General features: G+C 39.3%; 1 protein-coding gene across 5 annotated transcripts; it reads left to right on the top strand.

The window, feature by feature from the left end:
- Window positions 1–939: 939 nt before the first annotated feature.
- On the top strand, window positions 940–8,597 carry LOC122009922 (mitochondrial carrier protein CoAc1-like). Of its 5 annotated transcripts, none has more exons than XR_006119707.1 (8): window positions 943–1,582; window positions 2,316–2,401; window positions 2,486–2,693; window positions 3,114–3,243; window positions 7,304–7,488; window positions 7,618–7,746; window positions 8,210–8,368; window positions 8,519–8,597. XR_006119707.1 is itself a non-coding variant. In XM_042566237.1 (8 exons), exons 4-8 carry the CDS (start codon window positions 2,538–2,540, stop codon window positions 8,315–8,317), a joined length of 708 nt encoding a protein of 235 aa, XP_042422171.1. In that variant the 5' UTR covers window positions 1,453–1,582; window positions 1,851–1,900; window positions 2,316–2,401; window positions 2,486–2,537; the 3' UTR covers window positions 8,318–8,548. The 5 variants fall into 5 exon arrangements, 4 of the variants coding, with proteins under 4 accessions (XP_042422167.1, XP_042422170.1, XP_042422169.1 ...); XM_042566237.1 differs by adding an exon at window positions 1,851–1,900 and having other exon boundaries at window positions 1,453–1,582; window positions 8,210–8,548; XM_042566236.1 differs by having other exon boundaries at window positions 942–1,582; window positions 7,304–7,513; window positions 8,210–8,548.
- The last annotated feature ends 15,329 nt before the right edge of the window (window positions 8,598–23,926 follow it).

Raw genomic sequence — 23,926 nt, 5'->3', positions numbered from 1 at the left:
GCATGCTTTTCTACACGGCCATTTCAGGTATGCTTTGAGGAGTGTGCACGCTTTGGGACGCGTGCACGCATCCTCCCGGGAGTCCTATATAAGGACCCCCAGGCTTCGACGAAGGTATGCATTCTAGATCACTGTAGCTACAGTCTTCATTCTCGTCATTCTGCCTTAATCTCTTCCCGCCGGAGTTGACTTGAGCGTCGGAGGGTCGTCGCCAGGAACCCCTTCCCGACTCGATTTTGTGTTTGTAGGTTCTCGCCGGAGGTTCCCAGCAGTCGAAAGTCTATACGTCATCACCAGGAGCGCCACATTCCAGCGTTCATCGACTCAACACTTGGACAGGATCAACCTATAAATTCCAAGGATAATTTTGCAAAACTATTTAGAAATTTTAAATTAACTTGATGGGTTCTTATGAAGCTCCTTTTTGTGTTTTTTTTTTTGAGAAATTACCTTTCGACTTCATTGAGATCATTTAAAGATTAAATTTTATTTTCAAAATTTAAAGAAACAAGAAATATTTTAGAAATTATTTATCTATTTCCAAAATTTTATACATTATATAATAATTTCTTTATCTGATTTTTTTTAAAGAAATCCAAGCATGAATAACGTGGCTTGCGTTTACCACAATCTAGTCTAAGAATTATTCGCCGGCCAATTTTTACATACAAGTGGAGAATAAAGCAATATGATGGAAACGCATAGTTCCGGATAGCCAAACTCAAATCAATTGCCATTTAAAGAAAACAAGAAACTCTTGGGGTGTTTTTGAATGTTGCCGATAAATAATCTAAAAACCCTAAACAAAGCAAATCGGCCAGCGGGCGAAGGCGATGCCGTGTAAGACTCGTAATTCCACCGTCAGGATCGTAATGGACGGCATATATGTGATCGCGGGTGACATCAAATCTGCCGCCACCAAGCCACCTGGCTCATCCCTAGTCCCTACTCCTTACTGATTCGCGTCCCGTGACTTGATTCGGTAAGAAGGTGCCAGACGCGATTCAAAGCGAAGGGAAGGAGAAGCCGCTCCCAATTCCGTGTCCTTCACTTCGCTTCCGATCCCTTCTTCCTGTTGTTCGATGTGAATCGGAGAGATTGAGCATGATCCATGGGTTGATCGATTGCTGGATTGCCCAAAGTACTTTTGCGTTTCGATTCCCAAATCTCCTTCTGTGTTTATGAATCTTCTCCTCGCCTTGATCGATTCGGATGCGAAGGAACCTTATCAGTTTCTCATCGTTCGCGCTTTATTCTGCCTCCCTTTCCATCGGAAAGATTTCTTCTTCTGCCTCCCCAGAGATCGATGGGATAAGGAGTTCGCGAAATTGCAGGCGGGGTAACTAGATATTCGACCTATTTTGGATATTACTACTAGATATTTTTTTGATTGGTTTGGATCGGAGAGATGGATACATCCCAAGAGTCGACGATCAGCTCCGCCACAGCGGCGGCGGAAGTTGAGTTCTCTGTGGTGGACGAGTTGCCGGTATATGTTAAGGAGTTAATCGCCGGAGGGGCTGCTGGGGCTTTCGCCAAGACAGCGGTGGCACCGCTTGAACGGCTCAAAATACTGATGCAGGTTAGGTCCGTTAGTCCCTTTGTTTGCATGGTTAATGTGGGTTTTCTAGTTCATAATTACATTCCAGGTTTTCTCTTGATTCATACTATTCCAAAAAAAAAAAAAAAAATCAGTGAACTTTCTCCCTTTATTTTCATACGTATTTGATTGAATCGGAGAGTATGTCGGTGTAGTTTCTTCTATTGTACTTTTGATGCTATTTCACATGCTCCTTTTTAATACAATTCTTTCATGTGTAAGTTAATATCCGTATTCTTCCAACATTCAGAAAACCAAATAAAAAGTCATCAAGGATTCGAGTCCAAGAGTAAAGATCCGGTGGGTTTCTCATATCTAGTTGTCATTCCACTTTATCTTAAGACTTTGCAGTAGCTAGTTATGGCAACGTAAAAAGATTGAAAATTTTAGTTCAGGAGTAAAAAATATGTATGTGATACTATTAGTTGAAAAATTCTGCAAGGTGACGTGTAATTTTGAAATGTCAGCGTTGAGGTTTCTTTTTGATTATTTGTTATCATAAAAATCAGATAACGATCTGATGTATGTTAATTAATATTCAATGGGTTTTATTTTCAGTTTAATCATTTAAAGCTTACTTTCTTTGCTATTTCTCTGTTTTCTAATCCTTCCATCATGTAAGGTTGAAATTTAATAAATTGTAATTCTTGTAAACCTGCATTAGCTGATTACAACCAAATCTATCTCAAGCCATTTTGCTGTACTGCTTTCACAGACCAGAACTGAAGGGTTTAAATCTCTGGGGATTCTAGAATCTTTGAGGCAGTTGAAACAACATGAGGGTTTTCTGGGATTTTACAAGTATAAACATCTGAACTAGCAAACTACATTCGAGCAAACTTCACATGAACATTCTGCTTGACAGTTGTACTTATTGTCTTGTAGGGGCAATGGTGCTAGTGTTCTCCGGATCATTCCTTATGCAGCACTGCACTACATGACATACGAGCAGTATCGCTGCTGGATATTGAACAACTACTCTTCATTGGTTTCAGGACCATTTGTGGATCTTTTGGCTGGTTCTGCTTCTGGTGGTACTGCTGTTTTATGTACCTACCCTTTAGATTTAGCTCGTACAAAGCTTGCTTATCAGGTATGTACAATGTTTAAGTAAAGCTTTTTCTTTCAGGATACTGACCTTTCACTCTCTTCATCTTATTTTATGACCCCTGATTTTGCTTTTCTTCACAACCACTAAGGTTTTTGTTCCAGAGTATTTCACTGAGGCAACCAAATTCTTGGCTCATCTCCAGTTTGGTTGTATAAATAAGGTCACTCAGAATATTGTATGGGTGCATTGCCTTTCTTCATGTCAAAACCTGCATTTTTTATGTTATCATTATTTTCTTAGTGCATTTGGTTGTTCATGCTAATCTCCAAGAAGCAATGCCAACTTTTCTACTTTGTTGTTAATTTTTAGGATTGCTTGGTGGTTACCTTTTACATGGATGGTTTTGTTTATAAACTCTATGCTTTGTAAGGACAAATGTTTTCATTTTAATTATTCTTCCAGGTAAACAACCCAGGGAAACTTGGAAACGAAGCAAGAATGTTTAATCCAAAGACTTCTTATACTGGTATTGTGGATGTGTTTAAGAAGGTCTACATGGAAGGTGGGATGCGTTCTCTATTTCGAGGAGTAGGTATGTTCGGGCCTTGTATAATCCTTTAAGTTGTCAGCCTGCTTTAGTTTAAATAATTTTATTAGTTATATACCTTTTGCTATTCTATGGTTTTCTAATTGACTAGATTGGTCCTTTACTCTGAATATTCAGCCATCCTTTGAAGAAGTTGAGACTGTCTAAGACACCTATCCTACTTCTACAACAAAAAGTTCAATTGCCGATACATTTTCCCTCATTGACAATGCTTTATGTGTTGGTTAACACAATTGCCAACACTAATAAACCGTTGGATGAGCCTTGTTAAAAGAAGCACCAAAGAATTTTTCCTAATGCTAAAAATAGTATCTACACATTCTACCAACTCAGATTCTGCCACATATGCATTGTTTTTTAATGACAAAACAGTGATGGTTCTGGCATACAGATGCTTATGGCAACATATTGAGCTCAACAAATTTTACTAATGTTAGAAAGAGTGGCATGGTCTTTATACAAACAAAGCCAGCACATGTTTTGACACTTAAACATTGTTCCATTTTAAGACCCTGGGATTTATAATTGGCTTATGGTGATTCATGGAAAAGTGTTTATTCTACAAAATATATGTAATATAATTAATCTTGAGGAATCAGAAAATGCGTCAAAATGAATTCCCAGTGTTTATTCATAGAACATGTTGCAGTATTTGAACTTACAAGAAAAAAAAGTGGCACGTAATTGTGTAAAAAAAGTAAGAATTCAACTCAATGAAATCTTCTTGAGCATCTGAACCATCATAAAGGTAATTTGATGGAATATGCCTTCCTGGTAAATAATCTTAGTCTTATTCAAATACAATTCTAAAAGAGGAGAAACAATAGATTGACTAGTACTTTTAAGAACTCAGTTTTATTGCAATAATTCAAACGGAGAAAGCATATGCCATAACTAAAACCAAACAAGATGTTTCTCAGTTATATAAATTACCACAGAATTGTGATTGTGAGAAACACAAATTAGGCAGTGGCTCATTGAAGATAATTGCATCTAAAAAATAGTGTTTGAGATGGTTTTTTTTTTTTTCCAATTTTCTAATACAAAAGAAATTGTCAGTTGAGTTGGTTTTAGCAAATATTTGCAAGAAGTATTGAGGAGTTGAGCTTTAAGCTTCTGCAACTTATTCAGAAAGAAAAGAAGAATAAGATGTTTATGGAATTTGAGGGATGGCAATTTTGCTAGATCTGTATGGTTTCTGATAAATTGTTCTAATAAGATTAGGGGTGAATGTCATGGTAAGTTGTTGTAATTGGATTAGGGGTAAACGTGGGTTGGGTTTGGTCCTTGACCAAAATTTGAACCTGCCTGTGTTTGGGATAAAAGATTGATCTGAAATCATATCTGAAACCAGAGTGGGAGATTTGATCGGATTGGGTTGGTTATTAGCTTTTAAACCATCATCAAAGCATTTACTAATATCAATACAAAAAATCTGCTTAATGCAACAAAAAAATAAATTCCAATTTTCAGGTTAAATATAAATAATTATCTCATCACTAGATCCATAAGATTTTAAATTTTGTAATGGCACTACTCTTTTATCACTATTAATGTTACTACAGTTTAATGATATATACAAATTGATGGAATAAATTATTCCTATTAACTAGTGGTAAGAATGGTCATTGGATGATTTACTATAAAAAGAGCAATCTGGTGAACGAAACTCCTACCAATGCGGGGTCTCGGCTAGGGTCGGACCACATTCGGTCTATTATATGTAGCCTTATCGTTCATTGCAAGAAGCTGTTTTTGCGACTCGAACATAGCAACAACTTTACCGTTATGCCAAGACTCCCCTTCATTGGATGATTTACTATATGTGTGATTATATTTTGAGTAAATTATAAGTTCTATAGTGTTAATTGGTATGTTGAATTAGATATTCATATCGGATCCAAGATCCAAATGTAGTAAATTTTTTATTTGTACCCATCATCCAAAATGAAAACATAATAATCTGTATTTTTGGTCGGGTCAGATCAGTTCACATGAAATATCTGCTGTATCAGGTTTTTCCCCACCCCTAAATATCACCAATCTGTTGATCTACTATAGTTGTAACTGCTCTTAACTTCAACTTCAGTGTAAGAGCAACACACAAAAGGTACATACAACTTGATGCAGAGAGGTAACACATCAGATGAGTGCATGCATTTTGTAGAATTCAAAGTTACCGTAATTTTTAAATTCCAATGGATTTAGCAGAAAACCTAGTAAAAATCCCAGAGGCTTAAAAAGTCTTTGTACATAGTTTCTATTTTGGCGTTAGTGAGATAGAAATTGGTAGAGTAAAGATGATCTGAAAAATTCTCTTAGATAGCCAACTATGCTAACTATTTAAAGACCAAATAGGCAAGTAAAAATTGCCCTAATCATTGTTATGGAACATCTAAAATTGCTGGTGTTGTTAACTGTAAAAAAAATAAAATAAAATAAAGGGCAGCCAGCCCAGTGCACGAAGCTCACGCCATGCGGTGTCCGGGGAAGGATCGTACGCGGCCTTACCCTGCTTTTTGCAAGAGGCTGTTTCCAGGATTCAAACCTGTGACCTTTTGGTCACATGACAACAACTTTACCGTTGCGCCAAGGCTCCCCTTCAAAACAAGATTTAGATGACCAAACAAGATTTAGATTTTCTAGGTGTTAATTTCACTCTTAGTCTTGCAGAGTCAATATTTGACTCTCAGTCTTACCTTTTTTTCCATAAACTTGTTTAACCTTTCTCACAAAGCTGACCAACAAGATCTAGATTTTCCTTCTAGGTATTAAATTCACTCTTAGCATAACTGAAAATGGATGTTATTATGGTCAAACAGAGTCAATATTGACTCTCAGTCGCCTTATTTCTCATAAACTTGTTTAACCTTTCTTACCCAGTTTGCATTACCTTTATTAGTTGAGACTTGAAATATAAACTATCTTAGCAGATGCATAGGGAGGATGGAGTGTCTTAACATTGCTGGAGAAAGATCTATCCTCACCAGATGCTCTAGCAAACCATGTAAATCTTCAAGTCAAGCAATAAGAAAGGTTATAAAAATATCAAAACAAACCCAACTATATGGTTTGATAAATAGTGAGCTAATAATGGGATTTTAGGTAAAGGGAAATTTAAATTAATATGCCTCGAGTGAGGGGATATACAGAAAAGAAAGGACTCAAAGAGGAGAAAAAATAGAATGCCTTCTTGTTAAAAATAGTAGTCCTTTATTTGTTGTTAATCATAAGAGAGCCCAGTGGAAGCTAAAAATTTCAAACGAGACTATCAGAGGGAGCTTTAGCTCCTAACTCTATTTCATGGAGGAATCAAATCCTGCAATGTTTTTGACTCATGGCAATGAGCACAATGAGTCTGTGCGCTTGTCGCATCCACCATGTTAATAGTGGGTACTTCGACAATGAGACATCAATGCTCAGTGTTGGCAAGCAACAAGATCCACATTATTAATCCTGGTCCTGGCATGCATGAAGCTTGCCTTTGAAGGACTTGAACATGTAGCACCTAACCATCGTGCTGCTGCTCATGACTATTCAGAAATTTGGCTTTTGTTGTCCAGCAGCCTGAGTATGAAGAAAAAGATAATGAATTCTTGGGCAAATAGGGAGGAGATGATGAATGCACTGATTTGTGGAGCTAGTGTTATGGAGAACACAATGACAAAAGATGGCAAACCACAATCTCTGGAGTGGAGAGATGTTGCGTGGGACTGATTCGGCGACAATGGATGATTTGGCAGTGAATTGGGATGCATGGAGGTTGCATGGAAAGATTTTTGACACGGCCTCTAATTTACCAACATTTTACAAAGATCTGGTAGATAAATGTCATCTAGTGTTTGTTTTGATGTAGTGATCTCTAAATTATGCTTTCATATTCTATAACTGCATAGTTGAACAAAACACCCACTGTTATTTTTAATGTCAATATCTCTAAAATTGGTGCACCAAAACTTTGTAGCAGTTCTTGTTGTTAAAGGTAATGAAGTAATTCAGGTGAAATTGGGTATTAATTTTTCATGTTCTATTGTTGATGTTGCAGGTCCTACTCTTGTTGGTATCATTCCTTATGCTGGTCTGAAGTTTTACATTTATGAAGATCTAAAGAGTCGTGTTCCTGAACAGTATGAGAAGTCTGTGGTTCTACGCCTGTCATGCGGGGCTTTAGCTGGTTTATTTGGACAGACTCTCACCTATCCGCTTGATGTCATTAGGAGACAAATGCAGGCATTATATCTCACCTGTTTGCCTTGTATATTCTTTTGCTCGATTTGCTGTTTCTTGGTATCATATGCTTATTGTTATTATAATAATATGAAGGTTGGGGTCTCTGATCAGTATTTTTTATGTTTCAAGGTCCAAACTCAACAACTAAATCATTTAGGTGGTCCATGCATCAATGGCACATTGCAAGGGTTTTCTTACATTCTCCAGACTCAAGGATGGAGACAACTTTTTGCTGGACTAAGCCTTAACTACATCAAGGTAATGAAACACACGTATATTTATCAGTTACAACCAAACAGCATCTGTTAAAAGCAACTAGAAAACTTAAGGGAGTGCTGCTGAAGAGATCCCCATTTAAATCTTTCGTTTTCAATTTGTTGTACATTAATCAGTTACTATCAAGCAGTGACATAAAAGCAACCAGAAAACTTAGGGAGTGTTGCTGGAGAGATCCCATTCACCCTTTCATTTTCAGTTTGTTTGCAATGGACCTTATCAAAGGATGATATGTAATACATATATCTGGAAGATGGAGGGACAACCACTTTCATGTTGCATTATGATTTTCAAAGCCACTTAGTACCATTTAAGACTGCCAATCCATGTAGTAAGAACAAATTCCTTTCTAGAGGAACATAGGGTAAATAGCAATCCAATTGTTAGCTTGCGCGTCACATCATATGGAGATGTTTCTGAGTGGAAACAATTTTGGTACTTGCAGGTCGTTCCTTCTGTGGCAATAGGTTTCACTGCATATGACTCGATGAAGACTTTGCTAAGAGTACCCCCTCGGGAAAAACCATCTTCAGCATCTGCTGCTTCTACCTGAAGGATTTCTACAGCAGGGATCCTGAGTGTAATGCTACTCGAGCATCAAAGGGTAGAATGTTTTGAAAAAAATTAATGATTTGTAAAGTGTTATTAGCATCTCATTAATGGAATATTTGACTATCCAGCACAAACTACCATTCATTCATTGAGTTGGAGTCACAGCTGAATGATTATATTGTATGATATTTCTATCTTTCAGTATCAGTTCAACAGTACGAGTTCACCGATATGACATTCAGCAAGAGATCTAGATAACAGAAATTGTGATTATTGAATTAGCATTGGTATAACTGCTTTCTTCTTCCGTCGATGGAAATATCCGCATGACCATATGGTATGATTGATAAAGTGGAAATGTTTTCTTTAATACACTCCTAGCTAAACTCTCTTCCTCTTCTTTTCTTCAATGATTAGGAACTCCTGTGGGCTTGGAAATATTTGACAAGGAAGAAGATCGCTGGTGAGTAGGCAATCAAGCTCTGCTATTTTGGCGAAGTGAATGATAATGTGTTGTAAACTCTTCTAGTTATCCCTCCATTCTGGGAATTTGACCATAAACAATTCCAAGGGATTCATGATCATTGTCACCTCCATAAACAATTCCAAGGGATTCATGATCATTTTCAGGTGACAAGCACTTTTTAGGGGCACGTAGATGATTTTGTTGGAGAATATTATTTGAATAGAGAGAGGGAGGTAGATTTTAGGTGCACCATGGTGGTAAAAGTGTGAATACGTTCATCCCATCGTCTCTGTTAATCCGTCTTAGGATCAACATGAAGAAGGTAAATCACGGACTGTTATTAATTTTTGGAATAGTGATTATCACATAAAGAGATTTTAGGTGCACGATGTACTATACTAATTAGTAGGTGGTCTCATTTATGAGTACCATTAAGGGCTTCAATCATGAGCTTGGTCTTCCTACTTTTCCAATTCTCAGAAGATACCATCCATAACTCTCCACCTTTATCTTTGGTGTCAAAAACTTCATGTTGAAGCTCCGGACGCAACAAATCGTGGCAGAGTATTTGGGAATGCCCTTCCTGTGGAAATACATATCATATTGGATTTGGCGGAGTATTATGGAATGCCCTTCCTGTGGAAATACATATCATTTTGGGTGCGTATCGGACAAAGGCAAGTCTTGTTCTTCATCTTCAGTACCATATCAGATGGTATTTCATTCAACGATATACCCTCAAGTTGCCTTATTACAGGAGAGCGTCTGCTTGCCTTATTGGGAAACAATACTTTTGTGTGAAGTTTGACTATATATTTTTTAGTATATTGATAATATGATTGTGTACGGACATGAAATACTACATATGTAGCTTGTGGATCTTGTTGATTTGATGTAATGGATTCGAGTCCTGGAATGAGTGTTGGAGCTTTAGAGAGGAACTCTAGGGCATGGATAATTGAGTGGTTGTTGGTTTGATTGTGGAGATCATGCGCCTAAAGGATTGATAGCCTAGATGAAGTAGAGCTTATAGGTGCTTGGAGGATTGTGAGTATAAAGCAAGCTCAAGGAGCTTGGTGCATTTGACGGCTCGACTTCTTGGGACAAGGTATAGTCAATGGCATGAAGTGTTGGTAGGATGACAAAATTGAACTCTTCCACAACGAAGATTGTTTACGGAGATTACAGTGAGAGTAGTTGTATTGAAATATACTATCTAAGATGATATTCTCATACTGCTAAACAGGAAAAAAGAATTGCTTGGAAAGATGGGTTGCTTGGAAGACTTGATCGAGCTGAGCTAGTCCAAGGCTAGGCCGAGCTATCCTAGTTCGAGTTGAGCTGAGGTTGAGCAGAACTGTCCGAGGCTAAGTTAAGCTAGTTAAGGCTAAGCTGGGTTGTCTGAGTCTGAGCTGAGGTCGAGCAGTGTAACGCTCGAAAATTCTCAAAACTATTTTTAGAAATATTCTATGATTTTTCTGAAATTTTAGAATATTTTTATGGAATATTTAGAGTAGCGGAAGTAGCAAAAACAAATAGAAAACGAAAACGGCCTAAGCGGGAATTGAACCCGAGACCTATGGTTTACGGATAATTCTAGTAACCAGTTGAACCCAGCAGGGCCGTGTTGAAGGAAAGGGAGACAATTTTATTTAAGTTAGAGTTGGGCCGAAAGTTCCACTTAATATAAATAGAAAAGTTAAGTGGGGTTTGATTTATTTTGTTTGGTTCGGCAACTTCTCCTCCTCTCCAACCCTCACCGTCGACGCCCCTTCTCCCTCCTCTTTCTCTCTCGGCGCACCAAGCCTAGGGCCCCAGGGACATCTTCCGGCAGCGGCTCCGACACAAGGACGCTCCCCTCCGCGAGAGGAACGTGTTGGCGCAAGAAGACTATCGAAAGGATCGTCTTCTCCGGAAACCTAGCGACTAGAACCGTAAGGAAACTAGCGTACGAGGTAAGAAACCCCTCACCTACAGTATAAGTAGCTTCGGTGTGGATTTTATGTTTTAGTTTAGCAGTACATAGACTTTCGACACAAGGGATGTGAATTAGCACACACCAAGTGTTCGATTAAATTGTTTATCGCAGTAAAATGCAACTTAGGCATTTTAGTAGCTTAGATAAATGCAATAGAAGCATTTTTACAGATTATTTAGCTTTGCTTCAGCTTTTACAGGACTAGATGTCCAATGGGTGGGCTCCCATAGTCGCCTCTAGGTTCAGATAACCTATCTCTAGGTTCAGATAACCTAGAAAGAGCAAGGCAAACAATAATTAGTTATATTCAGTATTTTACTTTTCAGTGGCTCTGTACAGGATTAGATATCCATTGGGTTGGGCTCCCATAGTCGGTTCCTAGGTTTAGATAACCTAGTAAACCCTACTAAATTCGGGACTTGTAAACCCGGGTCTAGTTAGGGACGCGCGCATAGCACGTACAGTTACCGGGCCCAAACAGCAGCATGTATATGTATTTTCATCTATTATGTATGTAGTTTTAAACTCTCACAAAACAGTTAGGTGAGATCAGTATAGCTTAAACATTTGCTAGAATTAGCTCAGTTTATGCTTCAGTTCAGCTTAATTCTTTTATGATTATGTATGATAACACTATGCTCAGCTTTTGGTTACATATGCTATAGATGATAGTATGCCATGTTTAGCTCTTGATTTCCATGTACTGTTTGATAGCATGCCATGTTTTAGTTTAATCAGTACATATTTCAAAGGGCATGTTTTAAAAGCATAAATGCATCGTATGCACTGTTTTGTGAGGTAGATGGTTTCTTACTAAGCGAAAGCTTATAGATACTTTCTTTTCCTTATACTGCAGATAAAGGTAAAGGGAAGATGGACTAGAGGAAACTAGGGGTCAATGCAGAGATGGTGTGTGTGGCAGGGACCTGGAATGAAGATCCTTAGGGAGTTTAGCAAATTAAGAACTTAGTTCCTTTTTCTTAAGACACTTTTATGCATTTCTAGTAGTATAAATGCTATGAATTAATGAACCTTGCACTATGGCATGTTAGAATGCTAGTTAGTAGATATTAGAATGTTTTCCATGCATAGAATAATTGTTGTGTGAGATTTTGGCACGAACTAGTGCTGAAATCAGAGTTTCAGTGCAAAATCAGAAACTCCGATCGATCCATGGATCGATCGGGGGTCCTCGATCGATCCATGGATCGATTGGGGGCTGATTCCGCGAACAGAAGGCTTCTGGATCGATCAGCCGATTGATCCAGACACATTCGGTCGCGAACAGAAGGCCTCTGGATCGATCGGTCGATCGATCCAAGCTATTCCTCGCGAACAGAAAGTTTTTGATCGATCATTGGATCGATTGACTTATGTGGGATTGATCAGCCGATCGATCCAAATATAGTCCCGTGCACAAAAGCACGCTGGATCGATCACTGGATCGATCGGTGAGCCTGGATCGATCAGCCGATCGGTCCAGATTATCACCCGAGCACAGTAGCAGTCTGGATCGATCCATGGATCGATCCAACAGAGAGCAATCGACCCAGTTCAGTCTGGATCGATTGGGAAGTTCAGTTTCGACCAAGAAACTTAGCAGATCAACTTCTAGTCCATAGGGAATGTAGGATACACCTTGTATCCTTTAGATTATACCCTTCAGCACATGTAGAACCAAGAATAGTTATCAGTTAGCAACTAAAATTTAAATTAGATCAGTTTTCCGCACAGTTAGCTCAGCATAATGTGATGCTCAGCCTCACAGCCTAGTTAGTAGGAGGCGGGGCGTTACAGAGTGGTATCAGAACAACTTCCATACTTCCTACACACACATCAGCATTGAACCTGCAGCTTCCAAGTAAGAAACGTCTCTCACTTTATTGTGTCCTTTCTTTCATGTTTATAGATACTGTAGCATATTGATTGATGATAGTACTTAACATGTTAGTGATTGTAGTTACATAAACATGATTGTATTAGTTATGTATGTCCTCTATGTCTTTAGAAATGGCACGAGGACGCCCAGCTAGAAGGGCACCAGCCACTGAGCCCCAGCATGAGGCAGGCAGTTCAGTGTCTCTCCCAGACCTTACAGCACTAGTGGCTCAGTTACAGCAGCAGCTAGCAGAACAGCAACAGGAAATAGCCACCTTAAAGGCTAGTCAGCAGAACACTCCCACTGTCACCCCGGAACCAAACTTAGCAACGCCAGTAGTCTTAGAGGTTCCTCCAGTCCAGCCTACAGCACCAGTGGCTCCAGCAGCAGGAACACAGAGGGAAGCCTATCTGATCCAGTGGCAGAGAGTCAAGCCAGAGAATTTCTCAGGCACCAGCGAACCATGGGATGCTCAAGCCTGGTTCAAAACCCTGGAAAGTACGATGGAGCTTCTGGACTGGCCAGAGTATGAAAAGGTGAAGTGCTTGACAGGAGATGCACGCATGTGGTGGGAGAGAATTAGAGCGAAGCGCCCAGTAAACCAGATGACATGGGCTGACTTCGAGAAGGAATTCTTTGAGGAGTTCTTTCACATACGGGTCACCAACCGCCACTACGACGAGTTCACTGAGTTTCGTCAGGGCAACCTTTCAGTGGAGGAAGCCGTGAAGAAATTCAATAGATTGGCTCGTCTATGCCCTGAATTAGTCAGCACAGAGAAAGAACGAGTCCGGTTGATGCTCAAGATGCTGAGGCCGGAAATAGCAGTGAACATGGCTGGTGGCGTTCATAGGCCACAAACCACCGAAGAGCTAGTGAGCAGTGCTCTAATCACTGAGCATTACCAGAATAACATCAAGCAGCAGAAGCAAGTCCTCTCAGAAGCTAAGGGCCAAGGAGGCTCAGACACTCAGAAACAGCAGGGCCACAGCTCCCATGACTCTAACTGGAAAGGGAACTCCAGCAACAAGCGCAAACCAGGGAGTTACCCAAAAGGAGGGCCAACCAGCAAGCAGCCCACTTGTGGGAAATTCCACCCTGGAGTTTGTCGTAAGGGCACACGAGGATGCTTTGAATGCGGACAGGAAGGGCATATGACCAAGCAGTGTCCAAACAAGATCAGTCTTCTTCAGCCACAGCCGATTCAGTATGGAAGCCAGTCAGCTCAGTTACATCAGATGCATGCCGCTTTAGATGGTCCACATATCAGCCAGGGCAGATTAGAAGCCCCTCCAGCTACGACCAATGCGAGGATCTACTCACTCACCAGAGAGGACGCAGCGAATGCCTCGACAGTTGTTACAGGTCAGATTAGTATTTTACAGCAAAGTACAACTGTCTTATTCGATACTGGGCAACCCATTCATATATATCCAGGGCATTTGCTGAGAAGTTAGCAGTACCTCCAGAAGTACTCAGTATCCAGTTCCTTACGACGTTACCCTCAGGAGAAATCATGGCGTCTACGCATTGGCTCAGAGCAGTGCCGGTCACTATAGCAGACAGAGAGCTCTTTTGCGATCTGATAGTGATTAATATGACCGACTACGACGTTATCTTCAGGATGGACTTCTTGGTCAAATACGGTGCCTCCATCGAGTGCCGTAAACAGAAAGTCATATTCCAACCTGAAGCGGAAGCACAGTTCGAATTCGTCGGAGAACCCAGGAGAAAGGCCAAGAAGTTTCTCTCAGCTATGAAGGCACAGAGGTTGATGGATTCAGGATGTACGGGGTTCTTAGCACACGTAGTCAGTACCAGTCAGGACAAGGACCAACAGCTAGCAGAGGTCCGAGTCGTATGTGACTACCCAGCAGTCTTCCCTGAAGAGTTACCAGGCCTAGCACCAGACAGGGAGATCGAATTTGAGATAGAGCTCATCCCCGGTACAAATCCTATCTCCAAAGCACCTTACCGCATGACTCCAGCAGAACTAAAAGAACTTCATGAGCAACTACAGGAGCTGCTTGACAAAGGCTTCATACGCCCTAGTCACTCATCATGGGGAGCACCTGTATTGTTCGTAAAGAAGAAGGACGGGAGCATGCGCTTGTGTATAGATTACTGGGCACTGAACCAAGTCACAATCAAGAACAGGTATCCTCTTCCCAGAATTGATGACCTGTTCGACCAGCTAAAGGGAGCAGCAGTGTTCTCTAAGATAGACCTCAGATCAGGTTATCATCAAGTGAAAGTCAAGGAAGGGGATATACCCATGACAGCATTTAGGACTAGATACGGACATTACGAGTTCGTAGTCATGCCCTTTGGCGTGACAAATGCTCCAGCTACTTTCATGGACCTCATGAACAGGGTATTCAGAGAATACTTAGATAAATTTGTTATCGTATTCATCGATGACATTCTTATCTATTCAGGAACTCAGGAAGAACACGCAGAGCACCTGAAAACAGTATTGCAGACCCTTCAGCAGAACCAGCTGTATGCCAAGTTCACGAAATGTGAATTTTGGTTAGATCAGGTGTCCTTCCTGGGTCACATCATCTCAAAGGATGGTATCATGGTAGACCCCAGTAAGATAGAAGCTGTGAGCAACTGGAAAAGACCCAAGAACGCTAGTGAGATCAGAAGCTTTCTGGGATTAGCAGGTTATTACAGAAAGTTTGTAGAGGATTTCTCCAGGATAGCCTCCCCACCGACAGCTCTTACCAGAACAGAGGACTGTGAGAACAGTTTCAGCGAGCTGAAAAGAAGATTGACCAGTGCACCTATACTGACTCTACCAGAAAACGCAGATAGCTTCGATATATATAATGATGCCTCGAAGTTGGGACTAGGAGCAGTGCTGATGCAAGATGGCAAGGTAATCGCCTACGCCTCCAGACAACTCAAGGATTATGAGAGGAATTACCCCACTCATGACCTTGAGCTTGCGTCAGTGGCGTTCGCTCTCAAGATTTGGAGACATTACTTGTATGGAGCTCAGTGCAGAGTGTATACAGATCATCAGAGTCTGAAATACTTCTTCACTCAGAAGGATCTGAATATGCGACAGCGCAGATGACTAGAGCTGGTCAAGGACTACGATATAGACATCCTCTACCACCCAGGAAAGGCAAATAGGGTAGCAGATGCACTTAGCAGAAAGTCCATTGCTGCCCTATTATCTTTAGCAGCCATGTCACCGCCCCTACAGAAGGAGATCTCAGATTTCGGTCTCGAGCTCATAGTCGGGCAGCTCTCTACTATGACATTAGAGTCTACCTTGCTCGGTGACATCAGACAGCTCAGGAGCAGGATCCTGAAATTCAGAGAATCAAGCAAGGTTTAGCAGAATAAGAAGGTGGAGAGTTCAGAATATCAGATAGCGGGGTATTATATTTTGGTGACAGATTATGCGTTCCAGATCAGGAGGAACTACAGAGGAAAATCCTAGACGAGGCTCACAAGACTCCTTATGCGATGCATCCTGGCTCCACCAAAATGTATCAGGACTTGAAGAAACGTTTTTGGTGGTCTGGGATGAAGAGAGACATCGCTCGATATGTCAGCACCTGTCTAACCTGTCAGAGGGTTAAGGCAGAACATCAGAGACTAGGGAGAGTTTTGCAGCCCATACAGATACCAGAATGGAAGTTGGAAGACATTTCTATGGATTTCATCGTGGGATTACCCAGAACCACGAATGGTTTTGATACCATCTGGGTAATAGTCGACAGATTGACTAAATCAGCCCACTTCTTAGCTATCAGGATATCCTACTCCATGGAACAGTTAGCTCAATTGTATATCAAGGAGATCGTTAGATTACATGGAGTCCCACGAACCATCATCTCAGACAGAGACAGTAGATTCACATCACACTTCTGGGAGTGTGTACAGTCAGCTTTGGGTACGAAGTTAAAGTTCAGCACAGCTTTCCACCCTCAGACAGATGGACAGACAGTGCAAGTAAATCAGGTACTCGAAGATATTCTCCGAGCATGTGCCCTAGATTTCAAAGGAAGTTGGTGCAAATATCTGAGTCTAGCAAAATTTGCATACAACAACAGCTATCAGGCCACCATCGGTATGACACCTTATGAGGCTCTCTATGGGCGGAGGTGTAGATCTCCAATCTGCTGGTATGAGAGTGGTGAACAGAAAGAACTAGAACTTCAGACAGATCTAGTGGCAGATACCACAGCAGCTATACAGCAGATCTGCCAGAGGATAGAGACAGCTCAGAGCCGCCAGAAAAGCTATGCTGATACACGGCGCAGACCTTTAGAGTTTTCAGTTGGGGATTCAGTGTTCCTCAGAGTAGCTCCCATGAAGGGAGTAATGCGTTTTGGGAAGAAGGGCAAGCTAAGTCCCAGATATGTGGGACCATACCTTATCAGCAGAAGAGTGGGCAAGGTAGCATATGAGCTAGAGCTGCCCCAGGAAATGTCAGCTGTCCATAATGTATTTCATGTCTCTATGCTGAAGAAGCATATCCCAGATGTCACCCAGGTGATTGAGCCCCAGTCGGTACAGATCCGCGAAGACCTCAGCTATGACAGTCGGCCTATTCAGATAATAGACCGAGCAGTTAAGAAATTGCGGAACAAGGAAGTACCATTAGTCAAGGTTATTTGGCACAGTCACACAGCAGAAGAGACAACTTGGGAGACAGAAGCCAGCATGAGACAGAAGTACCCAGAATTATTCTAAGTTCGAGGACGAACTTTTTATAAGGTATGGGGAATTGTAACGCCCGAAAATTCTCAAAACCATTTTTAGAAATATTTTATGATTTTTCTGGAATTTTAGAATATTTTTATGGAATTTTTAGAGTAGCGGAAGTAGCAAAAACAAATAGAAAACGAAAACGGCCTAAGGGGGAATTGAACCCGAGACCTATGGTTTACGGATAATTCTAGTAACCAGTTGAACCCAGCAGGGCCGTGCTGAAGGAAAGGGAGACAATTTTATTTAAGTTAGAGTTGGGTCGAAAGTTCCACTTAATATAAATAGAAAAGTTAAGTGGGGTTTGGTTTATTTTGTTTGGTTCGGCAACTTCACCTCCTCTCCAACCCTCACCGCCGACGCCCCTTCTCCCTCCTCTTTCTCTCTCGGCGCACCAAGCCTAGGGCCCCAGGGACATCTTCCGGCAGCGGCTCCAACACAAGGACGCTCCCCTCCGTGAGAGGAACGTGTTGGCGCAAGAAGACTATCGAAAGGATCGTCTTCTCCGGAAACCTAGCGACTAGAACCGTAAGGAAACTAGCGTACGAGGTAAGAAACCCCTCACCTGCAGTATAAGTAGCTTCCGTGTGGATTTTATGTTTTAGTTTAGCAGTACATAGACTTTCGACACAAGGGATGTGAATTAGCGCACACTAAGTGTTCGATTAAATTATTTATCGCAGTAAAATGCAACTTAGGCATTTTAGTAGCTTAGATAAATGCAATAGAAGCATTTTTACAGATTATTTAGCTTTGCTTCAGCTTTTACAGGACTAGATGTCCAATGGGTGGGCTCCCATAGTCGCCTCTAGGTTCAGATAACCTAGCTCTAGGTTCAGATAACCTAGCTCTAGGTTCAGATAACCTAGAAAGAGCAAGGCAAGCAATAATTAGTTATATTCAGTATTTTACTTTTCAGTGGCTCTGTACAGGATTAGATATCCATTGGGCTGGGCTCCCATAGTCGGTCCCTAGGTTTAGATAACCTAGTAAACCCTACTAAATTCGGGACTTGCAAACCCGGGTCTAGTTAGGGACGCGCGCATAGCACGTACAGTTGCCGGACCCAAACAGCAGCATGTATATGTATTTTCATCTATTATGTATGTAGTTTTAAACTCTCACAAAACAGTTAGGTGAGATCAGTATAGCTTAAGCATTTGCTAGAATTAGCTCAGTTTATGCTTCAGTTCAGCTTAATTCTTTTATGATTATGTATAATAACACTATGCTCAGCTTTTGGTTACATATGCTAAAGATGATAGTATGCCATGTTTAGCTCTTGATTTCCATGTACTGTTTGAGAGCATGCCATGTTTTAGTTTAATCAGTACATATTTCAAAGGGCATGTTTTAAAAGCATAAATGCATCATATGCACTGTTTTGTGAGGTAGATGGTTTCTTACTAAGCGAAAGCTTATAGATTCTTTCTTTTCCTTATACTGCAGATAAAGGTAAAGGGAAGATGGACTAGAGGAAGATGGGGGTCAATGCAGAGATGGTGTGTGTGGCAGGGACCTGGAATGAAGATCCTTAGGGAGTTTAGCAATTAAGAACTTAGTTCCTTTTTCTTAAGACACTTTTATGCATTTCTAGTGGTTTAAATGCTATGAATTAATGAACCTTGCACTATGGCATGTTAGAATGCTAGTTAGTAGATATTAGAATGTTTTCCATGCATAGTATAATTGTTGTGTGAGATTTTGGCACGAACTAGTGCTGAAATCAGAGTTTCAGTGCGAAATTAGAAACTCCGATCGATCCATGGATCGATCGGGGGTCCTCGATCGATCCATGGATCGATTGGGGGCTGATTCCGCGAACAGAAGGCTTCTGGATCGATCAGCCGATTGATCCAGACACATTCGGTCGCGAACAGAAGGCCTCTGGATCGATCGGTCGATCGATCCAAGCTATTCCTCGCGAACAGAAAGTTTTTGATCGATCATTGGATCGATTGACTTATGTGGGATTGATCAGCCGATCGATCCAAATATAGTCCCGTGCACAAAAGCACGCTGGATCGATCACTGGATCGATCGGTGAGCCTGGATCGATCAGCCGATCGGTCCAGATTATCACTCGAGCACAGTAGCAGTCTGGATCGATCCATGGATCGATCCAACAGAGAGCAATCGACCCAGTTCAGTCTGGATCGATTGGGAAGTTCAGTTTCGACCAAGAAACTTAGCAGATCAGCTTCTAGTCTATAGGGAATGTAGGATACACCTTGTATCCTTTAGATTATACCCTTCAGCACATGTAGAACCAAGAATAGTTATCAGTTAGCAACTAAAATTTAAATTAGATCAGTTTTCCGCACAGTTAGCACAGCATAATGTGACGCTCAGCCTCACAGCCTAATCAGTAGGAGGCGGGGCGTTACAAGCAGAGATGCCCGAGGTCGAGTTGAACTGCCTAAGACTGAGTTAAAATGCTTGAGGCTAAGTTGATGAAGCACTTAGCTGAGTTGGCGAGGGCCAAGTTGTCGAATGCTCTTGTCAAGTCTGAGTACTTCTGAGTTAGCCGAGTTGAGTACTCCTATTGAGTCTGAGTACTCTCAAGTCAACAAAGCCGAGTACTCTTGTCGAGTTCGAAAGGAAGATATTGAGGTCTGTGTTTGACATAATTTTCTTAAAATAGATTTCTTTCACCTTCGGTTGTAGTTTGAGGTTGTTATGAGTTGTTTGTTTCTAGGATACAACGACACACAATGAATATCACCAAACACTGGTAGTCACGGTGAACTAAGTTCATACCCGATCGCTACCAATAGGATCCGTCAAGCAAAGTGCTCAACGGAGAGAAAAGAAGAGGGGAACGAGGTGGACCGATTTCTTTGCTTTTTATTCTATTATTTTGCTCCGGGTCACAAATAGTTAGTATTAGCCCTAATACAAATTATGAGATGATTGTAAAGGACTCCTTTTGTATCATATTTTATTACTAATAAAGGTGAAGTTGGTTATTATACTTATTTCAATTCAGTACCGAATAAATAAGTATAATAATATCCTAAAGTAGGAGGTTCTAATCTACAACATATCAATTGGTTGAATTGATAGTGAGATATTGTAGATATACATAGAAGACTACTGTTAACTATTCCTAGTCAAATATTAATATACAAAGATAATATTAATGCGTTGAGACTAGCATGTAGGTCAATAGATGACTTAATCTCACAAGTCATAGATATGATATATCAAGTTGACACATGAGTATATATTAGAGAATATATACTGAATGACCCACCATGAGAATATTTCATGGATCGTTATATGAGTGTCATAAACATTCTCATATGACTATTAGTATGAATAGTTCTTAGACCTGAAATCACTACGGTTCCCTACATAAGGAGTTGTATACTTTGGTATTGATAAACGCCACCCGTAACAAGGTGAACCATAAAATCGATCACTGGGTATATAATAAGTTATGAGAAGGGATGTGAGTAATCTAGATGAGATATCCCTTCCATATAACGGAAGTATATCTGTGATCCCCTTGATTAGTAATCACAAGAATGTATGATTATGCTTAAATGAGTCAATATGAGATATTGAGCTTATTTGATTGAGTGTGTCTACTTAGAATCAAGAAACACAAAAGATTGATAAAAGGATGACACGATCTATGCCTCATTGATCAATCTAGATATCAGGGATAAAAGGATTGAGTTATACAAGATAATAGCCATAGAAAGGTTAAGTCGGATCTCGACATTCTCGTTACTTGGGTAGCAATGGTGTCTTGCTAGATGTCACTCATTGCTTATGTATCTAAATGTTGATTTGGATACATTTCCAACGTTACGAGAACCTATTGGGTCACATATAAAGAACAAATCAATGGAGATAGATTCATATGATATATCCTTGAATTAAATCTAATTCAAATTAGACTCATTAAGTTAGACTCAATTGGATCCAACTATTGGATTGAGTCCAATTTGAATTAGACTCAATGAGTCAATTGGATTGATGATTAATGAGTTGGACTCATTAAGTTATTTCATGAATTTGAATTCATGAAGAAAGAGGAGTGTACAACTTAAATTACTCATGTATTGGGTGCATTGGATGAAGAGTGAACAATTTGAATTGCTCATGCATTGGAATCATTGGATGAAAACAAATATTAATGTCAATTAAGGCAATTGATATAAGGCATAAGACAATTTCATGAATCTATAAAAGAAGGTTTTTGGATTCATTTTCATGATGAGTTTTTGGTGTTCTTGTTCTTCTTCCTCCTCTTTTCACTTGGCCGAAACTTCCAAGAAGGGTTTCTAGCACAACCTTTGATTGTTTCATTCTCCACTTTGTGAGTTTGTGAGACAAACGAGCCTTGTTCGTGTGGATACCATAGAGATGCGACCACTTGATCGCTCTAAGATCTACAATCAAAAAAACGTTGCTGTCAGAATTGAGAAGGGCACACAACAAAGGTATAACTCGTTTTTCATATAGAAACTTAGTATGTGATTTCCTTTCGCATGGATCTTCTGGATAGGAACTAGATGTTTTCTGTTGCGCTTTCGCATATTTAGCGTCCTAGTTCCTTACACAAACGTCTGTCAATTATGATTTTTTTCATAAATTGATTAATGTATCTGTGTCATTTGAGTAACAAACAAAAGAATATGAAAATTTTAAACCATGGTTTCCCCTTAAATGAGTTTCATTTTGAAAATAAAATTGATATGGCATTTTTTTTTTTGCTATACCTTGACCTGAACCCTAATTCAAAATTTTAGTTTTTTTAAATAGTAGTTAATTTGATTAGTTCAGTTTGATTTTGAATTTTAGATTTAAGATATTGATTTAATCAATTAAACTAAATCGGAGGTCATCGGTCGATTATTATATTTTATCAATCGACTAATGACTTTGAGCTATGACAATCTCTCCATCTAATGAACTCAATTAACCATCACAAGTTGACTAATAATGGAAATTTTGATTATTTTGATTAAATTAGTTAATCTTTTATCAATTTGATTTATTCGATTTCTATAGAAAGTTCAGCTGGTTCTCTTAGTTCAAAAAAAATTGATTTATTCGATTTTGATTTAATTAATTTGATTGGTTCAATTATTAATCATTGTTCACTCTAGAGATGATAACGGGTCGGATTTTAATAAGATTTTATATCCTTTGTCTCTATCTCCATCGGGTATTCAACTTTCATCCCCATCCTCGTACTTGTTAGACGATCATACTTGTTATACTATTAGATATCTACATCCTACCAAATATCCAATTATTACCTACAATTGTTTTTTTTTCTTGCATATATATTGGGTATTTGGGTAGAATATGAGTAGGATTCTATCAGACGCGTCTCTATACCTGAACCCAAAAAAAAATCCTCCTACTTGATTATTTCATTGGGTCTAAAAAATTTCTTCACACCAACCTCCATTCAAGTCGGTCGGATATTGAATCTTATATCAAATTCGGAAATTGCCATCTCTAATTCACTACTAGTTGGTGTTTAGTCATCCGTTACCGTTTACAACTTCTTAGGGCATCTACAATGGAGGTTTTTTCCCAACTTTTTTCTTTTTAAAATTCATGTCAAAAACCTATCTACCATTGTGGCTAGGTTTTTTTTTTTTGTTTTTGAAACATTCGGGGTATGAAATATCGAACCTAAGTTTTTGACAGATGGTGGACCATTGTTAAAAAAAAATATTTGATTTAGTCATTTTTTCCATGTCTTTTTTTCCTACCCTTTTTTCTTACTGTTTGCAACTAGTTTTGGATTATATATATCTATCATTTCTTTTAGGTTTTTTTCATTCATTCTTACATCCAACCAATCATTCCATTCTTGTTATTATCTTGTTTTTTCTAATCTATTTTATCCTTTATTCTTTCAAAATAGATCCAAATTATAGTGGATCTTTCAAAAAAAATCCAATTCTAAAATACAATTTTACAAAGTTCAGGTAATTATCTTGATGTTCAATATATTCAATTTTTCACATCCATGCACTCTCTAAAATTTTTCAAATATTTCATACATTTCAAATTTTTTCTAAATTTTCAGAATTCTCAAAATTTATCGGCTTCTCCAGTTAATAAATAATTGATATTTTTTTTAAAGATAGTTGAATTATTAAGTATGAGGTAATAAAAAAAATTACGGAAAGGTTGTTTTAATAGAGGGGAGAAAGTGAGAATTTTTATTTTGATGTCTCAATAATGTGACATATAAAAAAACATAAAAAATCTCATTTTTAATATATTTCCATTAGAGATGCCCTTATCTCCTCCCTCCTATTTTTAGAAAGAAATTTTTAAGAATTTGCAAAACATGGAGAATGAATCTATAATTATTTATTACTATTTTCGTAAAGACTAGTAATCATATTAATTAATAATTAACCGTCGTGATAATTCAGAATATATAGAAGGGGAACAGCGTTTTACCGAAGCATAATTTTAATTTTTCCATAAGACCCAATTAATTCCAAAAATATCTTTCAGCTTTATAAAAATTGAATTTCTTTATACCAAACTAAGCGGATCAAATCGAACGAAA

Source organism: Zingiber officinale, chromosome 8A (genome assembly GCF_018446385.1).
Source record: "Zingiber officinale cultivar Zhangliang chromosome 8A, Zo_v1.1, whole genome shotgun sequence".
NCBI lineage: Eukaryota > Viridiplantae > Streptophyta > Magnoliopsida > Zingiberales > Zingiberaceae > Zingiber > Zingiber officinale.
The sequence above is the reverse complement of the archived record's forward strand: the minus strand, read 5'-3'. Positions and strand labels throughout refer to the sequence as shown.